The sequence below is a fragment of the Stegastes partitus genome, unplaced genomic scaffold (genome assembly GCF_000690725.1).
Source record: "Stegastes partitus isolate 25-593 unplaced genomic scaffold, Stegastes_partitus-1.0.2 Scaffold66, whole genome shotgun sequence".
Lineage (NCBI taxonomy): Eukaryota > Metazoa > Chordata > Actinopteri > Pomacentridae > Stegastes > Stegastes partitus.
In genome coordinates this window covers 852053-876294 of record NW_007577797.1, presented here as the reverse complement: position 1 = coordinate 876294, position 24242 = coordinate 852053, and the positions used below count along the sequence as shown (strand labels likewise).

The following is a 24242-nucleotide window of genomic DNA, read 5'->3' as shown; positions in this document are numbered from 1 at the left end:
CTCAAAAACCGAAAGCATCGCTTTACTGACCTCTTCGATCAATAGTGTACCTTCATTTGTGCACTTAACCATATCAGGTGAGAGCTGAGTGGGGCTGTCCACTGAGGCTGCTGGATATAAGAGACATCTACAGTGTGTGATAGCAGGATTCAGTATGTGATGATGACAAGAGCGAAGAAAAACAATATTAAGGTGTGTGTATTAGTAATACAGGCCCTGTGTCTTTCTGCTTTAACAGATAAGACAGCCGCTGCCCACTAAAGAAAGAAAAAGAAATATTTTGAACTTTCCTTTAGTGAAAAAACTGCACATGAATACCCAACCAATTAAACAAAGTACTAATTTAAATATTGGCACATATAAATATAAAATTCTTTTTTTCATTCATTGGATTTCAGGCATCTATTGTCATGTGTTTACTTGAATGTGTTCATGTTGCGCTGCAAATATAATTCACTGGTCAGCACTGCTTTCCTCTGCAGACACCTTTCTGGGTTATGATAACAAACATTATTAAAAAGGTAACTGATCCAGCGTTATCATTAACACGGGTTCATGTATTCCATGATCTTTTAACAGTGAAGTTATTGTGTAACACCTTGGTCACAAAAAAACATGTACAAAAGATGATTTCACCACCGCTGTGTGCTTATAAAACTGTTATGATCAATTTATTTACCTCGCTGGAGGTAAACTTATCTATACATTACTACATAAACAGGCTAATAAGGTGCGAGCATCCTGGTGAATGATCTTGTGGTTGTCACTGAGTTTCATGGTATTTTTGCTGAATCATTGTTTACTTTTTGTTTGTTCCCTATGTATTTTGCTGTTGAAATTCTTTTTTTTTTTTGGTTTATATTACTGTAGGTGTATTTTAAATCATGTTTGTTGTTCTTTGTATGGCTCATCCACGTTATACTCAGCAACTAATACTCATGGCATTATTTTTCTAGAATCTTTTTCTTGTAACATTAAAGGAACTCATTAAGTTTTTGTGTCCACTGTAGCTCTCATAGAGTTTGAAATGCACGCAAACCGTCTATAACAATTTTAAATATGTATACGGATGCCACCTAGATAACTTAAGTATAAGACACATGCATAAGCAAAAAAACACTCCAAGGTTTACATAAAGATAAACACAAATACATAAACATATATATACCATGCAAAACAGCGGTTGATGAATATCTCGTATTCTTGAACAAAACTTTTGATTCAAACTGCTGTCTGTCGAAAGGGGCACACACATTTTACCTGATGCCTCTGGCAGAAAGACGTCTGAGTCAGAGTCATTCATCAGAAAAGATGGAGATGGAGGGATTGAAAAGAAGATAGAGGCAAGGTCTGACAAGAACAGGTACAAAAAAAATGAAACCCACAATATATCAAGTCATTTAAAATAAAAAAAACGGCATTGTAACAACAAAAAAAGGAACAGAAGAAACTTAAAAATGTGCAAAACTGATTAAAATGTACAATAAAATCCATGAACACATAACAAAACAGAAAAAAAAACACATTGTAATCTGTTTAATGCCGCTTAGACTAGACTTGTTTAATGTGTCATGTGTGCATGTGGAGCTGCTAATACTGCTGCACTGTACACAGAGAGATTTAACAGGCTGAAAGCAGGGACTTAATTCCCATCACCATATCCTAATCAGGGCACTTTTTGATGCTCTTTTGACTTTAAAGCCGAGACCTTTGACAGTAACAAGACACTGTTTGACAACATACGTGCCAATGGGCTTTATAGTTGACCCGCTGACCTCAACTAGGTGCCAATTAACTGTGGATTATGCTTAACCTAGGTAATGGCTCAGTGCTAATGTCACTCTGTTTAAACACTGGCGTTGTGCAAGCAAAGCCATGAGAAACACACTGTGTTATATACATCAACACACAGATGCCTCTTTGAGAAGTAACTGTAGAGTTTACCAGAAGACCGAATATGTAGTATAGGTATCGATATTCTAAAATAAGCAAACAGTACCCAAGCATAAAAAAGTGTACATAGCGGACACCTGCAAACAATGGGATCATGATTAAAAGAACAAAATGCAAACTGGGATAGAAAAAGCTGAATGCTCTGTTGACTTCAAGGGTCAGTTCCCACATCTGGGACTACCCTGAGAGGAGACGTTTCCAACTGAGAAGCTCAGGGAAAAAGACAAGGGAATGAAGACTACATATTAGTGCAGAGAGAGACGTTGAGAATGAAAAAGAAAGAGCAAAAATGACTGGATAATGGGCTTAACTCAGTAAATGAGTAAACGATTACAGCGTTGTTGCACTTTAAAGCTGTTAAATAAAGCAGACCTCATTTTGAAACTATTCATGTTGAATTTTTTTTCTCAAATAATGATTAGGTGTATTTATGTTTTGTCAGAAAGTGGAGGATTCTACTCTGCCTGTGCTCAGTTCAGACTGCTTGAGCATGTTGGATGTACAGTAAAAAACTCTTGCCATGTGCAGAATGAAATTAAGTTCAGTTTAAATTATTTTTGTAGAACATGATTAGCCAAATAATGTAGTTTGTTTAACTAATTTAAGTACTGCTACAATTACAAATACAGGTGACGCAAACTGGGCCTGAAATCTTAAGGTGTGGCACTTAATGGAATTACCATCTTACAGGAGGGGGTATTTTGTTAAGGGATACTGGAACAATCATTGCAAAGATTGGGGTAAATGAAATAGCACAGGGATGAGGACAGTAATAAAGGGCTACCTGTTGATGACGTGACCGAGGAGGAGGATCCGACTGCCAGAGTCGGGCTGAATGGGTCCAGAGACAGAAGGTCATTGTTCGTCAGTCTGCCAGAGTTGTGAAGGAGAGAAAGTCAAACTTTAGCAGCATTTGATTCAGAATAAAACACAAACACATAAAAAGTATTTTAAATACATTGTAAAGACAGTGATGTCACTTGTGAACTGTTTTGGCTCTGAGAAAGAAAGTTTGGATGTTGTACTCGACTACTTACTCATATGACGTTGGCATTCTGGTTTTTGCTAGTTCATCACCTACAGTGAGAGAAAAACAAACCGACGATTTAGACGTGCAGACCTTCATGGAGTGATGACAGCAAATACACATTCACAGCGAGTAAAATATTTAATGAAACAAGAAAAATAAAACCCCAACACAAGGTTTATAATTTCCACTGATCAAAGACATTTGGAAAAAGTCACATTTTAAGCATGTCACACCTTAAACCAGAAACATAAACTGAGGTTTTGGCTGAACCAGTGAAAACAACCATCTGCCAGCAAAAGTTATAGAAATACATTTGCAGTAAATTTAGGTTAGATACAGTTTTTTTTTAAATTATATTATTTCTGGCTTGAAACTTCAACATCTTACCCAAATACTGCAAAAGGGTTAACACACAGGGTTCTACTGTGTTTTTAATGTGGTGGTAGCACTTTGAAACAGGGGCTGAAGTGATTTTGCAGCAACAAAAAAAAGTCAGAAATTGCTTTGTTATTTCATACCCCTGTTTAAAGTGTTACTATACATTGCAAAGATTCATATAAGCGACCTGAAGCAGCACTGAAGCACCAGAAGTAAGAAAATAAAATTAACAGGACCCAAACTTAAAACCACACATGTAAGTAAATTCTTCAAAATAAGATACTGAAAGTGGCATGTCAGTGGTGTTAGCTGGAGTCAGCTGGCTGACAAAGCTGTGAGAAAGGCCCCTATGAGGAGATGAGGGCTGTGGCAGATATTTTAAGTGGAGGGAAAGGCAGGGTTGTAGGCTAACTACTGTAGTGAAAACATACTTACCAGAACCCTTAGCCTTAGAGCTTAATGTAGATACTCCTGTGATCCCTAAGTGTATGTAGAGTATACATCTATCAATGCTGTTAGCTTTTGCAAATTGATCTCAATTCTATCAGTGTTTCAGTTGCTCAAAATGACTATAATTATCATTTAGCTTCATACAAACATTGAATGTGAAAGTTAGGTTTAGCAAAGAAGAAAAAATAACAAGTTTTGGATGAATGGTCAGTCCTTTTACGGTTTTTCAAACATGCATTAAGACCTCATGGAGCATGGTACTTTTTCACAAGCACTTAGGGAAAATACAAACGCAGCAAAACTTAAAACTGTGCCAGTTTTCAGAGGGGAAAAGATAATTTCTGACATGTCAAAACATAAACAGCTAATTAAGCAATTAATCTTATTTGTACCACTGGAGGGAAATATCCCTCAAGCTCACATTTATAGAAAGGAACAGATATTTACTTTTTCTTGGGATATGTTAGTTTTGGCTACATTTCTGGATTTTCCTTCTTAAAGACAACGTCTTTAAAAACAGCTTGAGCCAAGAAAAACGTGGTGGAGAAGTTGTACAGTTGACCCCCTTCCCTCTTCACAGTCATTCAGCAACACGCAGATACAGAGAGGTCAGACAAAATACTCACTGGACTGGTTCCTCCGCATCTGTCCCTGAAAGCAAAAACAGACATTAATTAATCAAAGATGCATACGACGACCCTTACTGGCCAGAACTCTGTTTACTTTGCTAACAAAAGTCGCAAGACTGACAAGACAGAAGTGATCATTTTCCACACAGGAGACTTTAAATGCACTATTTTATGGGTCATTGATCCTCTCTGAGGAATTGTATCACCAGTGGAAGTTCAAACTTATACTTTAATACTTATGTGAAAATATATACAATTTCAAAAGCATATAAAATACTTTTAAGTGTTGAAAACTATATTATTAATTATTCCCAGAGGCAGAGGGAATTTTCCACTTCAGAGTTAAAGACGGTAAATCACAGGACTGCTCTTGACTCACACATACCAGACTTTAAACCTAGGGTGAAGAATTCAACAGTGCAAAACCGTGTATCTAAGGCCATACAACGATCAGTTAGGGACGACAGAGAGCGTGCCCCCAACACTTCACCAGCTTCCTTCACAGATGCTTTTTTTTCCCGGACATAAATTTGCCTGCTGGGCAACACAAGATATGCTAGATACACTCTCGAGAGCCACCAAACCAACAGAAACTAAGAGCATCAATTTCAATAAAGAACTTATTCCTTACAAAAAGAAAAGGTGAGGGGAGTTGTCAAGGGAGGAGGGGAGAAAGAGAAACAAGATGGGTTTAAGGAACATAGCAAAAGCGTTTAACCACCGTAGAGCTGTGAGGCCAGGGTTTAGTCCCACAGGCGCTAAGCGGCAAATGGGTTCAATTACGGCTCTTGCTGGCCACACACACACACACACGACTTCCATTGCTATTTCAATAAAGGGAACACCGTGGAGGGGGAACCAAACAGGAGGAGAAATGAAAAAGACAGAAAAATGAGCACTGAGAGGGAAAAAAAGAACATCTCCCAATAATTCACACCAGATGATGCAACGGTCGTCATCACCTTGAACGTATGTTTTAACTTTAATTCAAAACTATAAAATAGGCAACAGAAGCAGAAAGTAAATGTGAACGGACAGAAACAAAGGCAAAAATAATTCGATGGCTGTGCTGTTGTTTAAATGCATATCAAGTCAAGTTCTTCTTTTTTGTACTTTGCGGATGAGAAAGCAATTGTGGTCTTGCGTCTTCACTACAACCAAAACCAAAATGCAATGAACAAAGTCAGAGATTTTAAAGAAAACATCTCCCTAAATCTTGTTACATTAAAAAGGGTAGGGAAAAAAAAACATCCTCTATAAACTTGTAACTTATCTCTACCGTTAATTCCTAGGGCGGAAAAGGGAAAACATTTGTAAAAACTAGGCAACTAACCCTATAAAGTATTCATAAATAACCACAACAGAGTCCTGTCTAGAACAAGTGGGCTCCAATAAAACCCAAAGAGTGAAAGCAAACAAAGAAAGGAGGAAAAAAAAAGAGTGAGGTACAACACAAACAGTGAGGAGGAACAGTGGTGAAAGCAGAGGAAGGGAGAGGCTGAGGGAGAGAGCCAACGGTGGCGTGACATCCGTTTAATGTGCAGCCGGGGAGTGAGGCGGGTGAAACCCACTAGACCCCCTTCGCGACACTGAGCGTGCCCCCTCAGCCGCTCCACAACAACATTAACAACAACAACAGTTCAGTGCACACACGGCGCATGTTTGCACACAAGCAGTAGTGGTTTTAAATTTTAATGACAGCGGCTATTTTCATAGAGCAGCAGAGAGTGATTCAGAGATTGAGTGATGGTGAGGGACAAGGAGCTGAATGAAGGGCTCCATGACTGAGGCCACGGATCAGACTGGGCTCTGTGTGTGTGTGTGTGCTTGTGTGTGTGTGTGTGTAGACTGCCGCAAAACATTCCCTAAAGTGCCTGAAAGTAGAGCTGAGTGCATGTGTGTGAGCCTGCAGTGAAGGCCAACAACATCACATACTTAACTCAGAAACTCTTTCTGAGTTCCTAAAAATTATTTTTGCTCTAAAAAAAAAAAAGAAAAAAAAAAGTGACTCCAAGCTTGTTTGACATGAAACTGAATTCGGAGTAAAAACAAAACAAGAAATCTGTGCAAAAAGGAACCTTAAAGAATCAGAAAACAATGTGCCATATAAAATTAATTAGACATAACATGTTTCTTTCCAATATAGATAAAAAAAAAAAAGCTTCAAGAAGGAGTAACTAATGGCGAATGTCTATGTCTAAATGGCGTTCCTTCCCACCCTGACAGAGGTACGACATACTCCTGTTGCCCTCTAGTGTTACACAGGCAGAGCAGACTTCTGCTGCAGCAGCACAAGGCAGCAACAGGTTTGTCTTTGGTACTTTTGGTATGTGCTGTGTGTTCAGTATGTGGTGGAGCCATACCGAGGTCGAGGGGGACAGGATGATGTTTCCGATGGAGGCCTTAAGCTCGTCGATGGTGGCTCGGTTCTGATGCGTGCCGTTGTTTGGCTGAACGGGCTTGATCTGTACGTGGAACTTCCTGGGTTCATCCTCGTCTTCTGAGTCGCTGGACGAATAGAAGGAATTCTCTTTGGCATGTGAGCAGGAAAGTTAAGGAGACAACCAGCACAGAACAGAAAGAAAGTGAGACAGAGAAATATCATCTACGGTCCAGTTCTATTCAGGCCTCGGACTGCAGATGGGTGTGAACAGAAAAACAAACGGGGGCAAATCCTTGGTGTCTTACAGGCGGGACAGAGCCAGGGAGTGTGAACAGCATCACGACAAATGAAAAGGATATCGTTTTCATTTACTTCTGGTCTGATACAAAAGCCCTCTGCATCAACTTGAGGAACATTCTACAAAAAACAAGCAGAAAAAGTTGTATTTAAAATCTATATCTAATTAACACAAAGTTAAATAAATGTACTGTGTGTGTGTGTGTGTGTGTGTGTGTGTGTGTGTATGTGTATCCTTTGAAAACCAATTTTACAGCAGCTAAGCTAAATTAAATTAAAGTTCTACATTTTTTTAACAACTTTGAAAATCCTGTGCTAAAATATATTTTTCCTTTTATTTATTCCTTTTGCACATAAAACTGCTTAAATGAGCTGATATATTTCAGATTATTTATTGTGTTGACTACTAATACATATTTTTGTCTAATTAATGTTGCATCTCATGCTTATTGTTAACAGGAAAACTTTCAAACTGCAATTATACTTCAAATGGAAATATGTTCACTGAAATGTAACTGAAAACACAGGGGTAATCTTAGAATTCCAGTATAAATTAATCGTATAATATATCTTCAAAAAATATTGAAGCTTAACAACAAACGTCATCAAGAAAAGCTTGTGGCACAGGATGTCATTTTTAGAACTTGAATTCTCACATAAGGTATTAACAAATGCCACTGCAGAGGAAATAGTCATAGAAATATGGGATTGTGAGAATAATTTTGTCGTACTTCAGTGTTGGTAAAAATGTGAAAAATTAGCTCCCCCTATATTTTATTCAAATGTATGTATTTTAAATAAATTACAGTATATTTGTCTACAAAAAGAGATCTGAGTATAAATATTTACTTTGTGTGTATGTGTGTGTGCTAGTGTGTGTGCATGTGAGAGTGCTGGAGGGGCGGGGGTTATTAGCTTGCTTACCGCATTCTGGATGTCTATGGACCCATAGTATCCAGGGGGAGCACCATTGGCAGTGTTCTAAAGGCACAGAGAGAAATGAATGAATGAACAAATGAATGAATGAGCAAATCTACAAAACAAACACCAGGGAACGGAGACAGAGAGTAAGAGTCACATGTTCGAGCAGTAAATACATGGCAGAATAAAATGAACAAGGATCTTTTCCACCTCCTGCTGTTTGAAATCAAAATAGCATACCGAGCGGATATAAAACAGATACCAAAAGGTAGCAACTCAAAGAATACAGTTACTGTCTGTTTTGGTGGAGATCATACTCACAGCAGCTTCAACCTCGGTCGACTCCCTGGAAGAAAAAATAGCCACATGTTGATGAAAAAGTCTTTCAGCTTTTGCAAGAATGAAAAACAGAATTAGGTTGCACAAATTGTGATGTGAAATGAAAACACAAATCTTCACTCACGTGGAATCTGTGTCTTTGTCTTTCCTACGACCTGGAATGCCAAATGGTTTTCTCTTTCTGGGTTTGGCACCTTCAGACAAACCAAAAAAAGGATTTTAAGCATTCAAAAAAAATTAAAAATTAAAAAACAAACAAAAAAAAACCAAAACACTACGTCCGTCCTCAATTATATCTCAGACTTGTTGATTTCATAACATGCAGTACAAGATTTACACATTAAATTGCTGTGTGAAGTGTATAAGGTAAAACCTTTCTTGTAAATCTTTTATTTTCAAAAAGGACTTACCTTCTGTAGCAATAGCTGTATTGCACTCCTCAAACTCGATGGGTCCTAATGAGACCAAAAAAATATCATTTAGGTTCATTTGGCACAGAAAGGGTCAATGACCCACTGCTGTGAATGCCTTGAATGTGCATCACGCAATAATCACACACACACACACACACAAACACATACACACGGCACAAACACACAACATGCAGTCTGCCGTGCTATACAGAGTGTATATACAAACAGGGCTAGGCTGGTCCCAGAGGGCAGACAGGGTCAATAGCAGAGTCAACTGTGTGTCTGGTGGTCCTCACAGAGATGTGACAGTTCCTCCTGGTGACATAAAGCACTACTCTGAACCGCAGTGTCTTCTTCACCGAGAGACGCACACAAAACCCTCAAACTGGAATCATCACAATCATAAACCAATTCGAAATCTACACAAGAGACTTGGTATTCACAGCAAACAGCAGGTATGAAGACTAAACGGAGCTCAAACTAAACCTGCCCACACAGGACACGCAAAGTTACTAACCCTATTACAACGAGACAAACAAGTCCAAGATTACATGCAATGAAGTGTTTAAAGCCACATGGTCAAATCTCTCAGGCTTAAGAGATGCCCTCTTTCTCTCTGGCATGCACAAAATGTGCCAGAAAAAGGAACACATCATAAAACAAACACAGCTAATCATGGACACGCTGACGTACAAAAAATGTCCTTCATACGACGAGAAAACAGAGAAGAACAACAAAGCTCACACTTAATTTAATGCTCATCAATTATGCACATTTACCTCCAAGGCTCTGCACTTTGATTGTCACGCTTCAAGTGTCCCTCAGGAAACATTTATTGAGACTTTTCAAAGGGTCGGTGGGCAAACATACACAAACTCACACAAACACGCACACGCTAAAAGCTGCAGGAGAACCAGAAGCAAGACATGCGATGTGTGCATGTGTCAATCAGGCAAATCCAAGAGATCGGGCTGTTCGTGTCTGTGTGCATGTGTGTAGTTACCATCTATTAGAAAGATTCACGCCCCACCTATATAATTAAACAAACTGAAAGCATTTATGTTTGTGTAAAGCCATTAATCCATATGTTGAATTATAAATTTAAACACACGCTCCAGTGTGTTTTATTTCTACACATCAACATTATTGATGCTGCAGTTATGTGACTAGAGCTATTTTATCTTCAAATGCATGACCTGAAAGACATGCAATCTGTGTCACCAGAGCAGATAAACACAGATATACTGTATATAACTAGAAAGCTAAACAGCTTGCAAGATTAGTGGGAGAAAGAGACAGAGAGAGAGAGAGAGAGAGNTGCTGTTGAGTCTGAACTCAACAATCTGCGTACATTTTTTTTAACACTGGGATAAGTGTGTGTGTGTGTCCAGCTATCTTTGTCTGGACCAGGTTCAGTTTTAGATCAACAGAGAGAGAGAGAGAGAGAGAGAGAGAGTGACAGAGAGAGAGAGAGAGAGAGAGGGACAGGGCAGGACCCTCTGGCAATATTTCCGATACACTAACATGCCTTGACCTGAAAACAACAAAGCTAATGATATTTTAACTCAAAATGTATACAGTAGCAGTGGTCCAATGCAGTCTCCCCAGAGGACGCCAGTCGCGAGCAGAATTGATGCATTGTTTGGCGTGTGCAATGCTGACTGAAGCGCAGGGAAGCGGCGAGTCACGAGAGGCATGCATCACGCCAAGTGAAGTGGATAAAGTACACCAATGACCGATCTACTCTACTGTGCAATATCAGGCCTCTTCACCGCTGGCAAATACACAGCGGCAGCACGAACGACTGTCGTGTTTTTGCAAGAGAGTTTCATGCCAATCAAAACAAAATTTTCATGCTCATTCAAGAACTTTCTGTCATTGTAGGGCGTGAGAGAGTCACACACAGACACAGCAATTTCTTCGTTCACCATTCAGTCGCCGTATGTCCATAAAACAGGTAAAGATGTTTGTATATCTTCCTGAAGAGGAAACTTAGAATCATCGGCTCATATGACATCATCTTTCATTAACGCATCAGTTGTAGATGTTGTCAAACAAAAGTAGTCAAAAAGGTCCCAGAAAGGGGAAATTACTGGAAAATTACACACTGCAGTCTTTATTGGTGCTCTGGGATGTTTAACAAATGCTGCAGGAATCTACGCAAGACCCAGGCAGAGCAGGAACTCTTTGCCGCGAGCATCCTGCGATTGCATCTGACAATATTTATGCACACCAACTGCAAAAAAGGTCTAAACACCAGACACATGAATATTACCTAAATCTGGACAGACATTAGGAACTGTTTAAACATCTCCTAAACAGACAGACGACTTTGTTTATACAGGGGAAGATGTTTCTTTTCTTTCTACTCTCTGTGAGGGAAGCATGCAGTCACGCATGAGCGGAGAATGGTTTTTTAAATTGCATATGCTTCACATGGCACTGGGAGTGGGAGAGGGGCGGAGGGGGTTTGCGTGTCTGGCCCACCGCCAGTTGACAGCTCAGCTGGATATCGTTGAACACTCCGAACCCCCCTGCCTCGCAGCGTGTCACTTTGGGATTGTTTCCGCAATAGAAAGTTTATTCAACCTCTCTCTCTCTAAAGGCCCTGGACCGGCCATCGGTTCAGCTATTTCATCAGGGGACAGACAGGTTATTTTTCTGACAGGGCCGGGGCTGCTGCGCAATCCCTAATGAACAGCTTGATACAAGAGGAATTTTCTGACCGTTTTTTTAGCCTCAATTAATTCTGCTGTCCAAACAAATGAAGGCCACCACTCCTTGGACACAGCATGTGGACACAGGGGTCACCGTTTGTGTACACACAAACACAGCAGAGGTGAACCCTTTGTGCCTGTGACCTGACGTAATATAGTACAAGTACAGGGACTAGTGAAGTAATATCTACGACAAGGTTTTAAACTGTTCACACACATGCGTCAGATTGCACAGATTAATGCCAGTAAAATAGTCAGCAGTAAACAAGTCAAGCTTCAGAACTACTACAAAAGCATAAATAAATGTGGTGTGGGTGTGAGGATATGTGTGCAACAGAGAGGGAGGTGAGGAGGGGGGTAGAGCCAAGGCAGTCTGAGGAGTATTCCCTTGATTATTGTGGCATGGCAAAGTTTACACAAGAGTCATTGTTGAGCTCTGACCTCCTGAAAAAGTTGGTTATGCCTGCTTAGTCTGCGAGCACAGCAAAGCCCCCTGTGTGTCACATGCTTACTGGAATGCCAAGCCTGCCTACCTTTACAGCAGATTACTATGATTGACTCTGATGGCCCTCTCCTACTTCTAATTGCCCCTCTCTATACACCCCTCCCCTCCCCACAAGGCAGGATCAGGCAACAGGCCCCTGGATACAGTTTATTAACACAAAACACAGACACCAACAAACATTAATTATTAGAATAAAACAATGAAGACTCTGCTGACTTACCCGGTCTCTCCTTGCCCGTTCCTTTGCTCTCGGCCAGTTTCTGTATTAAGCTCTCCACTGACGTGTTCTCAATGTTCCTCACAAATTCATTGTGGACCTACAAAATGCAAAACAATAAATCACCTGTAACTTTACTTGAAACTCACCTAGCACATGGAAAAACGCGTTCAATTTCTAAATCACACCGAAAATCCACATCTGTTGGTGAATTTCGACTGATTTATTGTTGTGTTAAGAATTTACACTGATGACTGATTTGAGTTTTGATTTTTTTTCTTCCCTGAATAGAGAGTTTGTTTACATAGTCACCCCCCCCAGAGACCTATTCTGAGCCAGATAAAACTCTGGGTGTATTCATTATTCATATTCATTGCAATCAATTAATGAAAAAGTTCATTTTGGGCCATTTACAAGGGTCCAATGCTCTTAATAAATGTAAAGACTGATGGCACTCTTTGATGACAAAAGGTTTTAACCAGCAGAGATGAGATGCATAACCCCGTTCTGTAGCAGAGCCACATTCAAACTCACTGGCAAAGATGAAACAACACTTAATAAATGTTGCGGTGTGGTTTTCTACACTGTGACTGCGTCAGAAGAATGAAACACTTAAAAATTTCGCCTCAGACTGCCATTTTTCCCTCCTACACTATTAGCCATTTTATATTGTCTGTAATTACTTATTATAATAAAAAAAAAATCAATAATACATACACATACAGCCTTAAATGTAATTTTGCAAAGCTGAACGCTACATGAAGTAAAATCCTTTCTAATGGACAAGGTTTACAAATCAGTATACTGTGTTCAAAATGTTGCTATTTAACAGCAACTGCTATTAATGTATATGCCAACATATTAACTTTTTTTGTCCACTAAAACGACTTTTTCGCTCTCTCAGCATGCAGTTTGATGCAGTAAGCCAAGGATAAAACCTATTGTTCAATGATTGCTTTTGACTTTAATGTTTTAGATGTAAACATAACACACATTTACACATGTTGAGTGGTGCTATTAGTTTTTGACACACAGGAAAAGAGACAGTTTGCTGCTGTTAGTTCTTCCTGTCACTTGACCTGCATTGCCTTTAGTTGGTATTTATAACGTTTGCAGTATTGAGTATATTTGGCATGTGAAGACATACTGTACTTTACTGTCTTTTTACTGTGTCAGATTGCGTTCTTGTTGCTGGCACCGTGTACTGCTGATACCCTCTGGGCAATATCAGAGGAAGGATAGTGTTTGTGAGCTTGTTTGTTTTGGATGTGCATGTGTGCTTGTGTGTTTAGTGAGGGGGAAGCGAACGCGATGTATAGGCATGAAGATGAAGAACAGCGGCTGACTGTGCCATCTCAACAAACCATTTAGATGTGCGTGATACTGTAAGCGCAGAGTGGCTCCGCTATCAAACAAACACGCATACACACACATATGTGTCTGCCCCCCGGGCCCCTGTGGCGAGGTGGAGTGCATTAGCCTTCTGTGCCCTGGCAGGAGAGGATGTTGGGGGGGGGGAGGGAGTGATGTGGGTGAGGGGGGCGGCAGAGAGGTTGCCACGGTGAGGAAGTATGCTCAGTGCAGCACACGCAATCTGTCAGGTGCTGCTGCCATGATGGAGGCCACTAATGTCATCAACCTGCCTGCCTTGCTCATCTCACACACACACACTCACTCGCACACACACCACAAACGCACAAACAAACAAACCTCATCCCACTGAGACTTTCGCCCACATGTTCGAAACATGCATCTGCCTTGAAGGTATCCTCGCTCACACACAAATGCTCACTTACAAAAACAAACACAGCACGCACACTGACAGACACACCTGCCCTTCTGCGAGTTTAAAGCTCAGCGAACAGCACTCTGCACTTCTCTCTCCACTCAAATATGGACTTAACATACCTTTATAAGGTATTCTCTTTTCTTTATACTGCTCACTTTCTCATCTGTTCACTCTAACCCTCTTATCTTTCATGCCCATTGAGCTGATTCTGACTCAAGCTAAGCTGAAGATGCATGCACCGCTAGCGTGATTACTTCTTGTTTTTTGGGGGAGACCATCATCAAAGGTGCTTTTGTTTTGTTTTTATGCACTAAACTTCCCTGTAATCACTTGTCTCTGATAGTTTAAAGTCTCCGGACTGACAACAGTTCAACATTGTACTCTACTATTGCAGGATCTACATACAAAACAACAGCAGCCTTTGTTTGTTGTTGCTGTTGTGTAACCATCAAAATCACTCCTAACTCTTTTGGGAGTGTAAACAGCATCTGAGAAATCTGTACTGAAACCGTTCCTGTTCATCTACTCAGAGATTCCAGCTATCCCATTCCAGATGTGTTTGTCTGTTTGCAGGCATGGTCCAGTAGTACTGCAACTAAAGAACACAGTCACTCACCACCTTCCCACAAAGCACATTGTCAGTTGTGTTTGATGACGATAAACTAAGTTTGAAGCACTGCAGCTGCAGTCTTCAAACAGGCCTCTGGTGGTAGTAACTGTAGTAGTATCAATGTTTCGTCAAACATTTCTGAAAAAGGTACTGAGTTACTAATGCATATATATCAGCTGCAACATGCAGCAATGTTCTGTTGGGAAACCGTGGATCCTGGCATTAATGGAGATGCTATTTTGATACGTATCACCCACCTAAATATTGCTGCAGACCAAGCACAGTCCCTATGGCAACAGCCCTAACTGACAGCAGCGGCCTCCCCTAGCAGAACTATGCGCCCTGCCAGACCGGAAAAACTGCTCAGGAATGGCATGAGGAACACAACAGAGAACCCAAGGTGTTTAGCCTCCAAAACCCCAGATCCAAGTCCAACTGAGCATCTACAGGATGCACCGACACAAGTTAGGACCACGTCAGTCCCACTCCACAACCCTCAGGACCCAAAAGATCCAGAGGTTCCATGTCCATACCAGGGCTGTTCTGGAAGCATGGGGGGCGCTACACATTGCTAGACAGGTGGCTTTAATGTTGTGGTTTACAGTTTTTCACAGCATACATTATTTTTAAAAAAGCACAGGTGTAACTGATGAAATTCTAACTATTGTTTTAAATGCGATTGTTATTATTATTATTATTGTTATTATCATTCATAAGAATTTAATACAACCAACATATTACATGTTTATTATTTGAATACATTGTACAGCATGTGACATGTATTAAAAAGTATACCAGCAGTACAATAAATACTACACAGTGAAATTTAGACTTTGTAAGAGAGGCAGCATATCAGTTTTTGAGGCAGAGCACACTGCAATGTCAGACTGAATGTAGGTGATAGCAGCACCATGACCTCCAAATGATTGTAGTGCATTTGTTCACCATCATCTTTCCTGCAATCCCTCAGCACTTGTACCACATTCAACCACTGAAAACCTTGGAAGGGTCGATTTTGTTTGCTTAAATTTTTCTCTAAGATAACCAAAGCCAGTGTTATAATTCTTCAGTCTACTCTTGTATGCAGAACTAATATCAGTTTTTAGTACATATGCGTATGTTAAGACAAAATGCATTAATAATAGTGCAGTTTTAGAAGTTAATATTCAGTTTCCTTCTCAAAGACCATAGAGGTTGTAAGTAAAGGCAGCATGAAGGTCAATAAGATGATTCCCAACAAAGCAGCATTAGGGATGTATATCTTCTTTTTGTGTTTCATAGCAGGTGTGTGTGTTTCCAACTTACACAGCACTTAGAATCATTTTTATTTTGAAATACAAGTTTATGCAAATGTATGATTTTGCCTATGTGTTTGCTTGTCAGCATGAATGCCCGTTGGCTCAGTGACTCAGCACAGTGTGGCTGACTTAAAACCCGTCCCAGCATCCTTTGCTCTGCTCTCTCCCTCCTGCCTCACACCTAATGAGATAATGGTATTTCCGATGTCCCTCACAATCAGGTAACACCAAAACAGAATTTTTTAGCCTGCTCGAGGCTTTCTGGTTTGGAGAGACTGACCACCTGTCTTCAGGCAGTGTTTTAATTTGGCTCAGCAACAGGCAGCAGCACTGCCCATCCCCTGCTCAGAAGCAGGAACTGTGGGGCTGAATAACCTGCGGTAGCCTGTCGCTCTTTATTTTTTCCAACTTGCTGCACGAGCTGCAGGCTGGACTGAGATTCTCTTGGTGGAGCTGCGTCGCCCTCTACAGACAATGAGAAAACTACAGCGGTAGTGTTGGTATAAAACAGCTACAGATTAATGAAAAAAGGGCAGCCAACTGTAATTATTCTTTAGTTATTCTGTGTGGCACTGGTAAGGATGATTGCTAAATAAATAAATTAAGAGGAATCTCTGGCTAACATTACAAACTGATTAATATACTTCTAAATGATGTTTGAAAGCCTTCACAATTGAACTTGATGCCATTTTCTCAAACCTAAACACACTCAGCGTCTGGACTTGTGGAGGTGTTTTCGATAGGCTGAGGGGAGTTCTGATCAGTTTTTAATTGCTTGGCATAAAAGGATGAATGGAACATTTCCTGCTTCTCAGTTAAATGATTAGCGAGATCAAAGACGACACTAATTGATATGACACCCAGTGAACCCAGTGAGCACAGCCTTGGGTCAAAAAGAAACCTACTCCACCCACAGGAATGTTTGCGAGTACGTATGTGTGCATGGGTCCTGGCGTGTACACACTCACCTCTCCTATTTGAATGTGTGTTTCGTCCACAGACTGCGAATATGACTGAATGATCTCCTTCATGTGGAGAATGTGGTTTTCTTCAATGTCTTGGAATTTCTGGAACACAGAGTGATGATAGTTATGGAGCGGCAACGCAACAAACCAGTCACTTGAAATCTAATTAAATGCATGCCAACAAATCTGCATCATGTCTCATTAAACACATAAGAAAATAAAAATAAGTTGGGGCAAAATGTAGCCAAGGAAACTTTGCTTCCTTTTTCTGTAACTGTGACTTTTTGAGTGTCTGTTTGGGTGGTCTATGGCCCTCACACACATTTAGGTCCTCACACAAGATTCTGGCCATGAGATACACTGATGGGGATTCAGTTCTGGCTTTAAGCAACAGTATGGTGTAGATCACAAACTTAAATGCTGGTATTTACTTCCATTTGTGTCTGACTCTGGGCTTTTGGGGTGAACCAAGGAGAATGAGTATAAATAATCATAAACTAGAAAATCACAGTGTGGATGGAGAGGCAGATGAGCCTTTGTAACCACAAAAACACTCGGATAAAGAGCCACTTACTTCTGCATCTACACTTCAGAGACACAAATAAGATCATCCTTTTGTCCTCTACCACGATAACAGCTTGCATACGCTCACACACAGACACACTCAGACAAAGAGAACACACATGTAGGAGCCACAGTGATGTCAGAGAGCACATGTGTTCAGTGTTTATAATATATGTCCACATGTGCTGCATTGGAGATGAGCCGTAGACTGTGATCCTGGGGAAGCAGCACTGCAACGCTGCTTTCTCTGGGGGAAAACAAAAACACTGGGCTAACTGGAACCAGCTCTGGTGGCAGAGCTGCTGCAGTACAGGAGGATATAGAGGCCAAATTCTGTTGATCTGATTTTAATTTGGAGTTTATCTAATCAGCCCCTCAGATGGATCCAATCAGGGCTTTCCACAACGATTCCATTACAGAGGAAAAAACACAATCTGGAGATGATGCAGGGAACGAAACATGGAACAGGCACACACAGGGCTGACAGATTACACAATAAAACTGTTGCATACCACAGAGATAGACAGTAGACAGAGTCTGTGAGCGAATATTTCATTACAGCACATTGAGGACAGAAAACCAGTTATCACAATACCTGTGCAGTTTCTGCCATCTTCTGTTCAAACTCTGACTTGGCCGTGGCATATTTCTCCACAAATGATTTGTAAGTCTCTGTGGCTTTTTTGGCTTTCACTCCAGCCTGCAAAGTATACACAAACAGATAAATGGCTAACATGAGTTTGTATACTGTGACTTTCTGTTTTTCTCAATCAATTGATAAATAGCCAAGAAAACTAGATCTTCTTAACTTCTGAAGACAGCAAGCTTCTGAGGTTAAAGTTTCTGTATAGACTGGAGTGTTAAAGCACTTCATCATGGCTTATTACCATACCATGATTATGTGGGTGTATGTACGTGCGAGCATGACCTCCCACCTTGTCCACATCTCTCTGGGTGGCCCCCTCTTTACGGAGGCGTTCCTGCTCCACAGTTTTGGCATTGTAATTCTCCTTGGACTTCTGCAGAGACTGAGAGATGGTCTGGATGTTCTGGACAGCCTCCAGGGTGGACGCCACCTCTTCCTTTGTCTGAAAACAAACACGTCTTGTGCAGTAACTCAGCTAACAACAAGCTAAATAATATGTGTAAGTGTCACTCATTGCTCTATCTTGCACTTAGCGTAATAAACAGCCAAACACGTGTCCTGAAATACCCTTTTATATTATGTGAGCTTGAAAAAATAATAGATAGTTTCAGTGGAGACAGAGGTCCTTTATGGCTCTAGTAAAATACTGTTTCAGCTCCTCTGTTTCACGCTCCAGCATGTGACACAGACCTTTGGCACAGTACAGCGGAAAGCAATTAAAGCTATATAGTAGCTATTAAAAAATGTATACAACTCTGCATTTGATGTGAACACACAGCATTTGTTCTATTTTTACAGCCCCACCGATCAACTTCAGGAGTTATAGGGCATAAAAAGAGAAATATAATCAAGGATATAATCAAGGGGTAATGGCTTACAATTCCAGAGACCACACAGTAAGCTCAGTTGGTCATTAGTTTTACTCATCAGCATCATCACTGAACCCTCTCAGTTACTCATTATGACACAGTTATGGTAAAATGTAAACATTACTGGAGGAAGCAAAAGCTGGTAAATTCTTAAATTGTGTAAAAGTTTTGAGCAACTACACCAGCGCTGGTGTTGATTTTGTCATTCACACCGTCTACAGACAGTATGCTTTGTATCAGCGTGTCCGCCAAGAAACATAAAGCAGAGAGGAGCAGGGAGTGTGGGAAAGTGACAGAGAGAGAAACTGTGACAGCCTTTTTGTCATGCTGAAAGCACAAACACAACTCTACTAATTCCAGGCTCCTATTTTACTTTGTGTTCTGTGGCTTCATGCATGAGATATGAGCGGCTTGTGTGTCTCAGCCAGGAGAGAGATAGAGGAGTGAGGTGTAAAAAATGCTTAACAGAAAAACGCTGCACGCTAAGTTTTCTCAAGACGGAATCAAGCAAACTATTTTATGTTGTACATGGTCTAGTTTCAACTTCTTTGACTCTGGGGACAATAACTACAGAGTGAAACAATGGGTCTATATTTAAACAAGTAATTTTCCTTGGTGAGGACAAGCTTGTGGCAAAACTGGAGCAGCAAACCACTTGTAATAATTGAAAGAAAAACAGTTCAAGAGAGCAAGCGATGTGTGCTCGCTTCGAGTATCAAACCGCAATATTTTTTGATTTTTAAACTAAGTAAATCTTTGAACACGGTTTTTGTGTTCTTGTGTTTACCACATCAGCAGTAGTACTAAAGATTTTACAGCAGCTTAAACTTTAGATTTCCTAATTCGACATCCCCTTACCTTTTTGTGTGCTTTGGCCTGCTCTTCCACATACTTCTGAACCTCTTTTATAAGTTCCTGTAGTTTCCTCACAAGCTCCATGTGACAACTGGCCAGCTTCTCTGTTGAGGTCTTGAAAACATCCCACACTGGAGCAAATGTCCTGCGATAAAGGATGGCATATTCATATTTGTATTCACAGGAAAGCACCTACCAGTTATGCACTATTTTCCGTTAATCTGACAGCATTTGAACATGTTGGCTTCACGTCATGACGGCTATCTTACCATCAGAACAAGTAACATTTATGCATCATGTATTATGTATTCTACACCTCACAATCTAAACAGCGTGCATTCACATTAACAGACAAGTGCATACATTTCAATGTACTTGAGTTGTGTGAAACGATTTAGGGAATTCTTTTTCCCCATTTCAGCACCAATACTGGTTATTAACATCACAAGCAAACACGCCAGAGTGCCCTTAGATGCCAGAAGCTCACATATAAATCTCTCTAAAATCACTAAACACCCGTCGCATATCTTGACCTCGCCTCATTCACTTTGCTCTACAATTTAACATGTTAAAAAACTGAAATGTCCATAACAATAAAACTTTATTGTGATGAAAACAGAGCCTGTACCAGGTCAGAATAATGGAATTCATTAATGGAGCCCAGGTTTTGAAAACATGGTAACAGGAGCTGAAGCTTTGTTTGTTGATTCCAGCTGTTTGTTGGAGATATTCGTCCGAGTTTATTCCTGCAGCACCAAACAGCAGCAGAAATCATATGAGCGCCTCCGAAGCTAGAGCGTTGCACGCATATCAAATCCTTCTAATTAGAAATGATCAAAGACGTGGAGGACAGTATTGATCAAGGTTCAACACTTCAGACAGGTGAGCTGTCACAAACAGAGCAGCAGTTTACAGTTAAATCGTTTGTTACACAGTTGAGTGCTGAGCGCCATAACAACTTTCAGGATGTTATTTTACTGTAAAAGTCTGATCCGTTTACTCAAGTCTAAATATTTTTCTGTCACACCAAGTCCTTTTATTACAGAGATTTTTCAGTTTTACAGTCTTGCAGCTGGGCTTTGACATTATTGTGTGCATGGATTCTTACCATAACAAGCCTATATTTAGTGCGTGAACCAATAATTAATGTAACTACAAAAATATGGCAGCAGGTAGCCAAGTAATAATGAAAACTAATTTTAAGGTACCATACGATGCTGTAGTTAGACTAATAAATATTACCCATGGACAATATTTTCAGTATTTCAGAAATCAAAAGTAAACAATTTAGGCAGATAAGCTTGCTGTTAGTTTAGAATCAGTGTTTTGTTTATTAGTGCATTATTATACTCTATAAGTCGCTTTATGAACTGTCCAATCTCATGCATGTGGCAAATATTGCACGTCTAAGTCTAAATGTCAGAATGTCACCACTTTCACAAATTGGTGAAGCAGCAATGGTACGTATTCGATCTCTGAAAAAGGTTTGGTATTTTCTTAGGAAAGCAAGAGAGATATTTGCACTCACCCAAGTTGAGAAAAGTTGCCAGCTGACTTGGCAAGTTTGGTCATTGACCTGGCATAGGCCTCTTCAATAGTACTCCTAGAAAAGAGCAAAAAAAACAAGAAGACACAATATGTAAAACACAGATTACATCAGTTTAATGATAAAAAAACAAACTGTTCAATAAAGTTAATGCCTTCATGTCAACAATCTGCCTTTTAAATCCCCTGTATTGTACAGTAAGATAAAGTTTTCCAAAGTATTTGCAACTAGGTTATGGCTCAAACGGGGCATGTCACTGAACATCAGAGGACCGCTGCCAAAAACACCCACTTAGAACTTGCAACATAAATGTTTGACCACATGCTCTGTGTGTGGGCAAATAAATGTGGTTTGGCTTGTGATTTGTTCATAAACCTCACGTTGAAGATGACAGAGTATGAAAGCTGCTGTTTAAGTTCCCTGCTTCTCTCAATTTCCCTTTTTATTCCTTTCTTCTGCAACAAAGTGACAGCAGGAAAAACTGCAGCAGTGTTATAGTGAAAGCCTGAATTATGGATGTCTCATTTAGCAGCCTCTCTGTGCAGCAGTCATCCCACAGAAACAGGGTCAGCCAGGGGGAAACGGGACAAACGTGCACATACGCACAAGCACACAGGTACACACAAACATCTCACACACAAACAAACAACACAGAGATGCAACAAGCTAGAGATCCATTATAGGCAACATATCCACTGCCACATCTTTGTGTGAGTGCAGAATGTCAGTTTATTTTTGTACTCTGTCATGTTGTAAATACTGTCAGAGTGCCAACAGTAACTTCAGCCTTTTAACAAAATCGTAAAAGAACTGAGTGTTTGTGCTTCTAAACCAGGACAAGTAAAAGTAGAAGTTGATGTGCAAATTGTGTGTTGCATATTGTCAACACACAAAAAAACTTTACACAAGTTAGAATTCTTTTTTCTTCTTTATTAGTTACGCTATGTTACCTTTTGACTACATATTCTGATGTACATCATTGTACAAGCGAGCTTTCACTTGTTAGTAAATGCTGTTTTCCTATTCCTGTATTGTGGAGTGCCAGCTTCTATGTGGTCTTATATGAACCGATTTGCCACAACGTTAAACTACCACTGACAGGTGAAGTAAAGATAAAGATAAAGATAAAGATAGACTTTATTCATCCCGAAGGAAATTGTTTTGCCAGAGTACAGTTAAAGCAAGCAAAACAGTTAAAGTAAACAAGTAATTCCAAATAAGAATAAAAATAAAAAGTAAAAAATAAAAGTAAATAAAATAAGAATACAAGTACCAGAGAAGAATAGTGCCTTAATAAAAACAATACAATAAGTACAATAACAATAGTAATTATTAAAGTGACGAAGTAGAAAACATTGACCATTTTTGCTACAATTCGGCAGGGGGAACTTGAGATCCTCAGCAGGACAACCACTCCACACTACAAAAACTGTTCTAGACAGCTCGAGGAACATCACAAAGGGGCCAAGGTGTTGACCTGGCCTCTGAATATTCCAGATCCCAACTCACGAGATGCACTCGAACAAGCCCGATGAACAGAAGCCCCATCCCACAATCCTGTGGACCCAGAGAACCGACTGCCAGTGTCTGAGGACACCCTCAGAGATGCTGGGTCTGTGCCCTGATGATTCACAGCTGTTTTAGCAACATGAGGGGGATCTACACAATATTAGGCAGGTGGTTTTAATGTTGTGAATGATCAGTGTACAGACTGAACTCTGTGACCCTAATGCAACTTGGGATTGAGATGATCTTAGTTAGAACATAAATCTTTAATTCTGTGTAGAATCACCACATCTGACACTGTGGTCAGCAGCACAGGGGCCCCTCAGGGGACAGCACTGGCCCCTCTCCTCTTCACCCTGTACACCTCGGACTTCTGTTACAACTCGGAGCTGTGCCACATACAGAAGTACGCAGATGACACAGCCATCATAGGGTGTATCAAGGATGACAGAGAGAGTGAGTACAGGAGTCTGGTGGACGACTTTGTTGTCTGGTGCAGAGAAAAGCACCTGCAGCTCAACGCCTCAAAGACAAAGGAACTGGTCAGAGATTTCAGGAAATCTGGACCATTCCCACGACCAGTTCTGATTGAGGCACATGAGGTTGAACTTGTAGAAAACTACAAGTACCTTGGGCTGTGGCTGGACAACAAGTTGAACTGGACATGCAACACAGACTACCCGCACAAGAGGAGACAGAGCAGGCTGTACTTCCTGAGGAGGCTCCGGTCGTTCAACATCTGCAGGAAACTCCGGCGGATGTTCTACCAGTCGTCTGTCGCCAGCATCCTTTTCTACGCTGGGGCAGCAGCACATCAAAAAGGGATGCATCGAGGCTGGACAAATTAATCAGGCGGGCCAGCTCTACAGTGGGCATGAAACTGGACTCCCTGGTGACAGTGGCAGAGAGGAGGACACTGAACAAACTGCTGGCCATCATGGACGATGCCAGCTACCCTCTGCACACTGTCATCATCGCCCAGAGGAGCCAGTTCAGCAACAGGCTGCTCCTCCCCAGGTGCAAACTAACAAGACTAAAAACTCCTTTGTCCCCCGAGCCATCAAACTGTTCAACTCTGAGCTCAGGGGGAGGGGGAGGAGCAGCAAGCGGGGAAAGGTGGGGAGCAAGGGGTGAGGAGTGAGGACACTGGGGTGAGATAGAGCATCATGCTCTATCACCGGACTGTGTGCAATATTTTGGCACTTTGGCACTGTTTCTGTATCCATTATTGTTGTTGTTGTTATTATTGTTATTATTATTATTACTAATGTTGTGTTGGTGTTGTGTTGTTGCTAGTACAACAATTTCCCTGAGGTACTCTACCAAAGGGATCAATAAAGTTCTGTCTAATCTAATTTATCT

The 24242-nt window shown here is 40.6% G+C and overlaps 1 protein-coding gene across 8 annotated transcripts in view; it reads right to left on the bottom strand.

The window, feature by feature from the left end:
* Positions 1-24242, bottom strand: part of fcho2 (FCH and mu domain containing endocytic adaptor 2) — a 48269-nt gene that overhangs the window by 11707 nt on the left and 12320 nt on the right. For 3 of the 8 annotated variants that reach the window (XM_008276176.1, XM_008276178.1, XM_008276179.1), the window contains exons 3-19: positions 21357-21431; positions 19832-19973; positions 18394-18546; positions 18054-18158; positions 16898-16996; positions 12236-12332; positions 8791-8835; positions 8505-8574; positions 8363-8387; positions 8045-8101; positions 7183-7240; positions 6804-6979; positions 4438-4462; positions 3797-3841; positions 2991-3030; positions 2738-2823; positions 1261-1350 (exon numbers count right to left, since the gene is read on the bottom strand). In XM_008276176.1, the coding sequence (XP_008274398.1) occupies positions 1261-1350; positions 2738-2823; positions 2991-3030; positions 3797-3841; positions 4438-4462; positions 6804-6979; positions 7183-7240; positions 8045-8101; positions 8363-8387; positions 8505-8574; positions 8791-8835; positions 12236-12332; positions 16898-16996; positions 18054-18158; positions 18394-18546; positions 19832-19973; positions 21357-21431 (1388 nt within the window). The remainder of the gene's footprint in view (positions 1-1260; positions 1351-2737; positions 2824-2990; positions 3031-3796; positions 3842-4437; positions 4463-6803; positions 6980-7182; positions 7241-8044; positions 8102-8362; positions 8388-8504; positions 8575-8790; positions 8836-12235; positions 12333-16897; positions 16997-18053; positions 18159-18393; positions 18547-19831; positions 19974-21356; positions 21432-24242) is intronic. The other 5 variants (XM_008276180.1, XM_008276181.1, XM_008276182.1 and 2 more) reach the window with 3 other exon arrangements.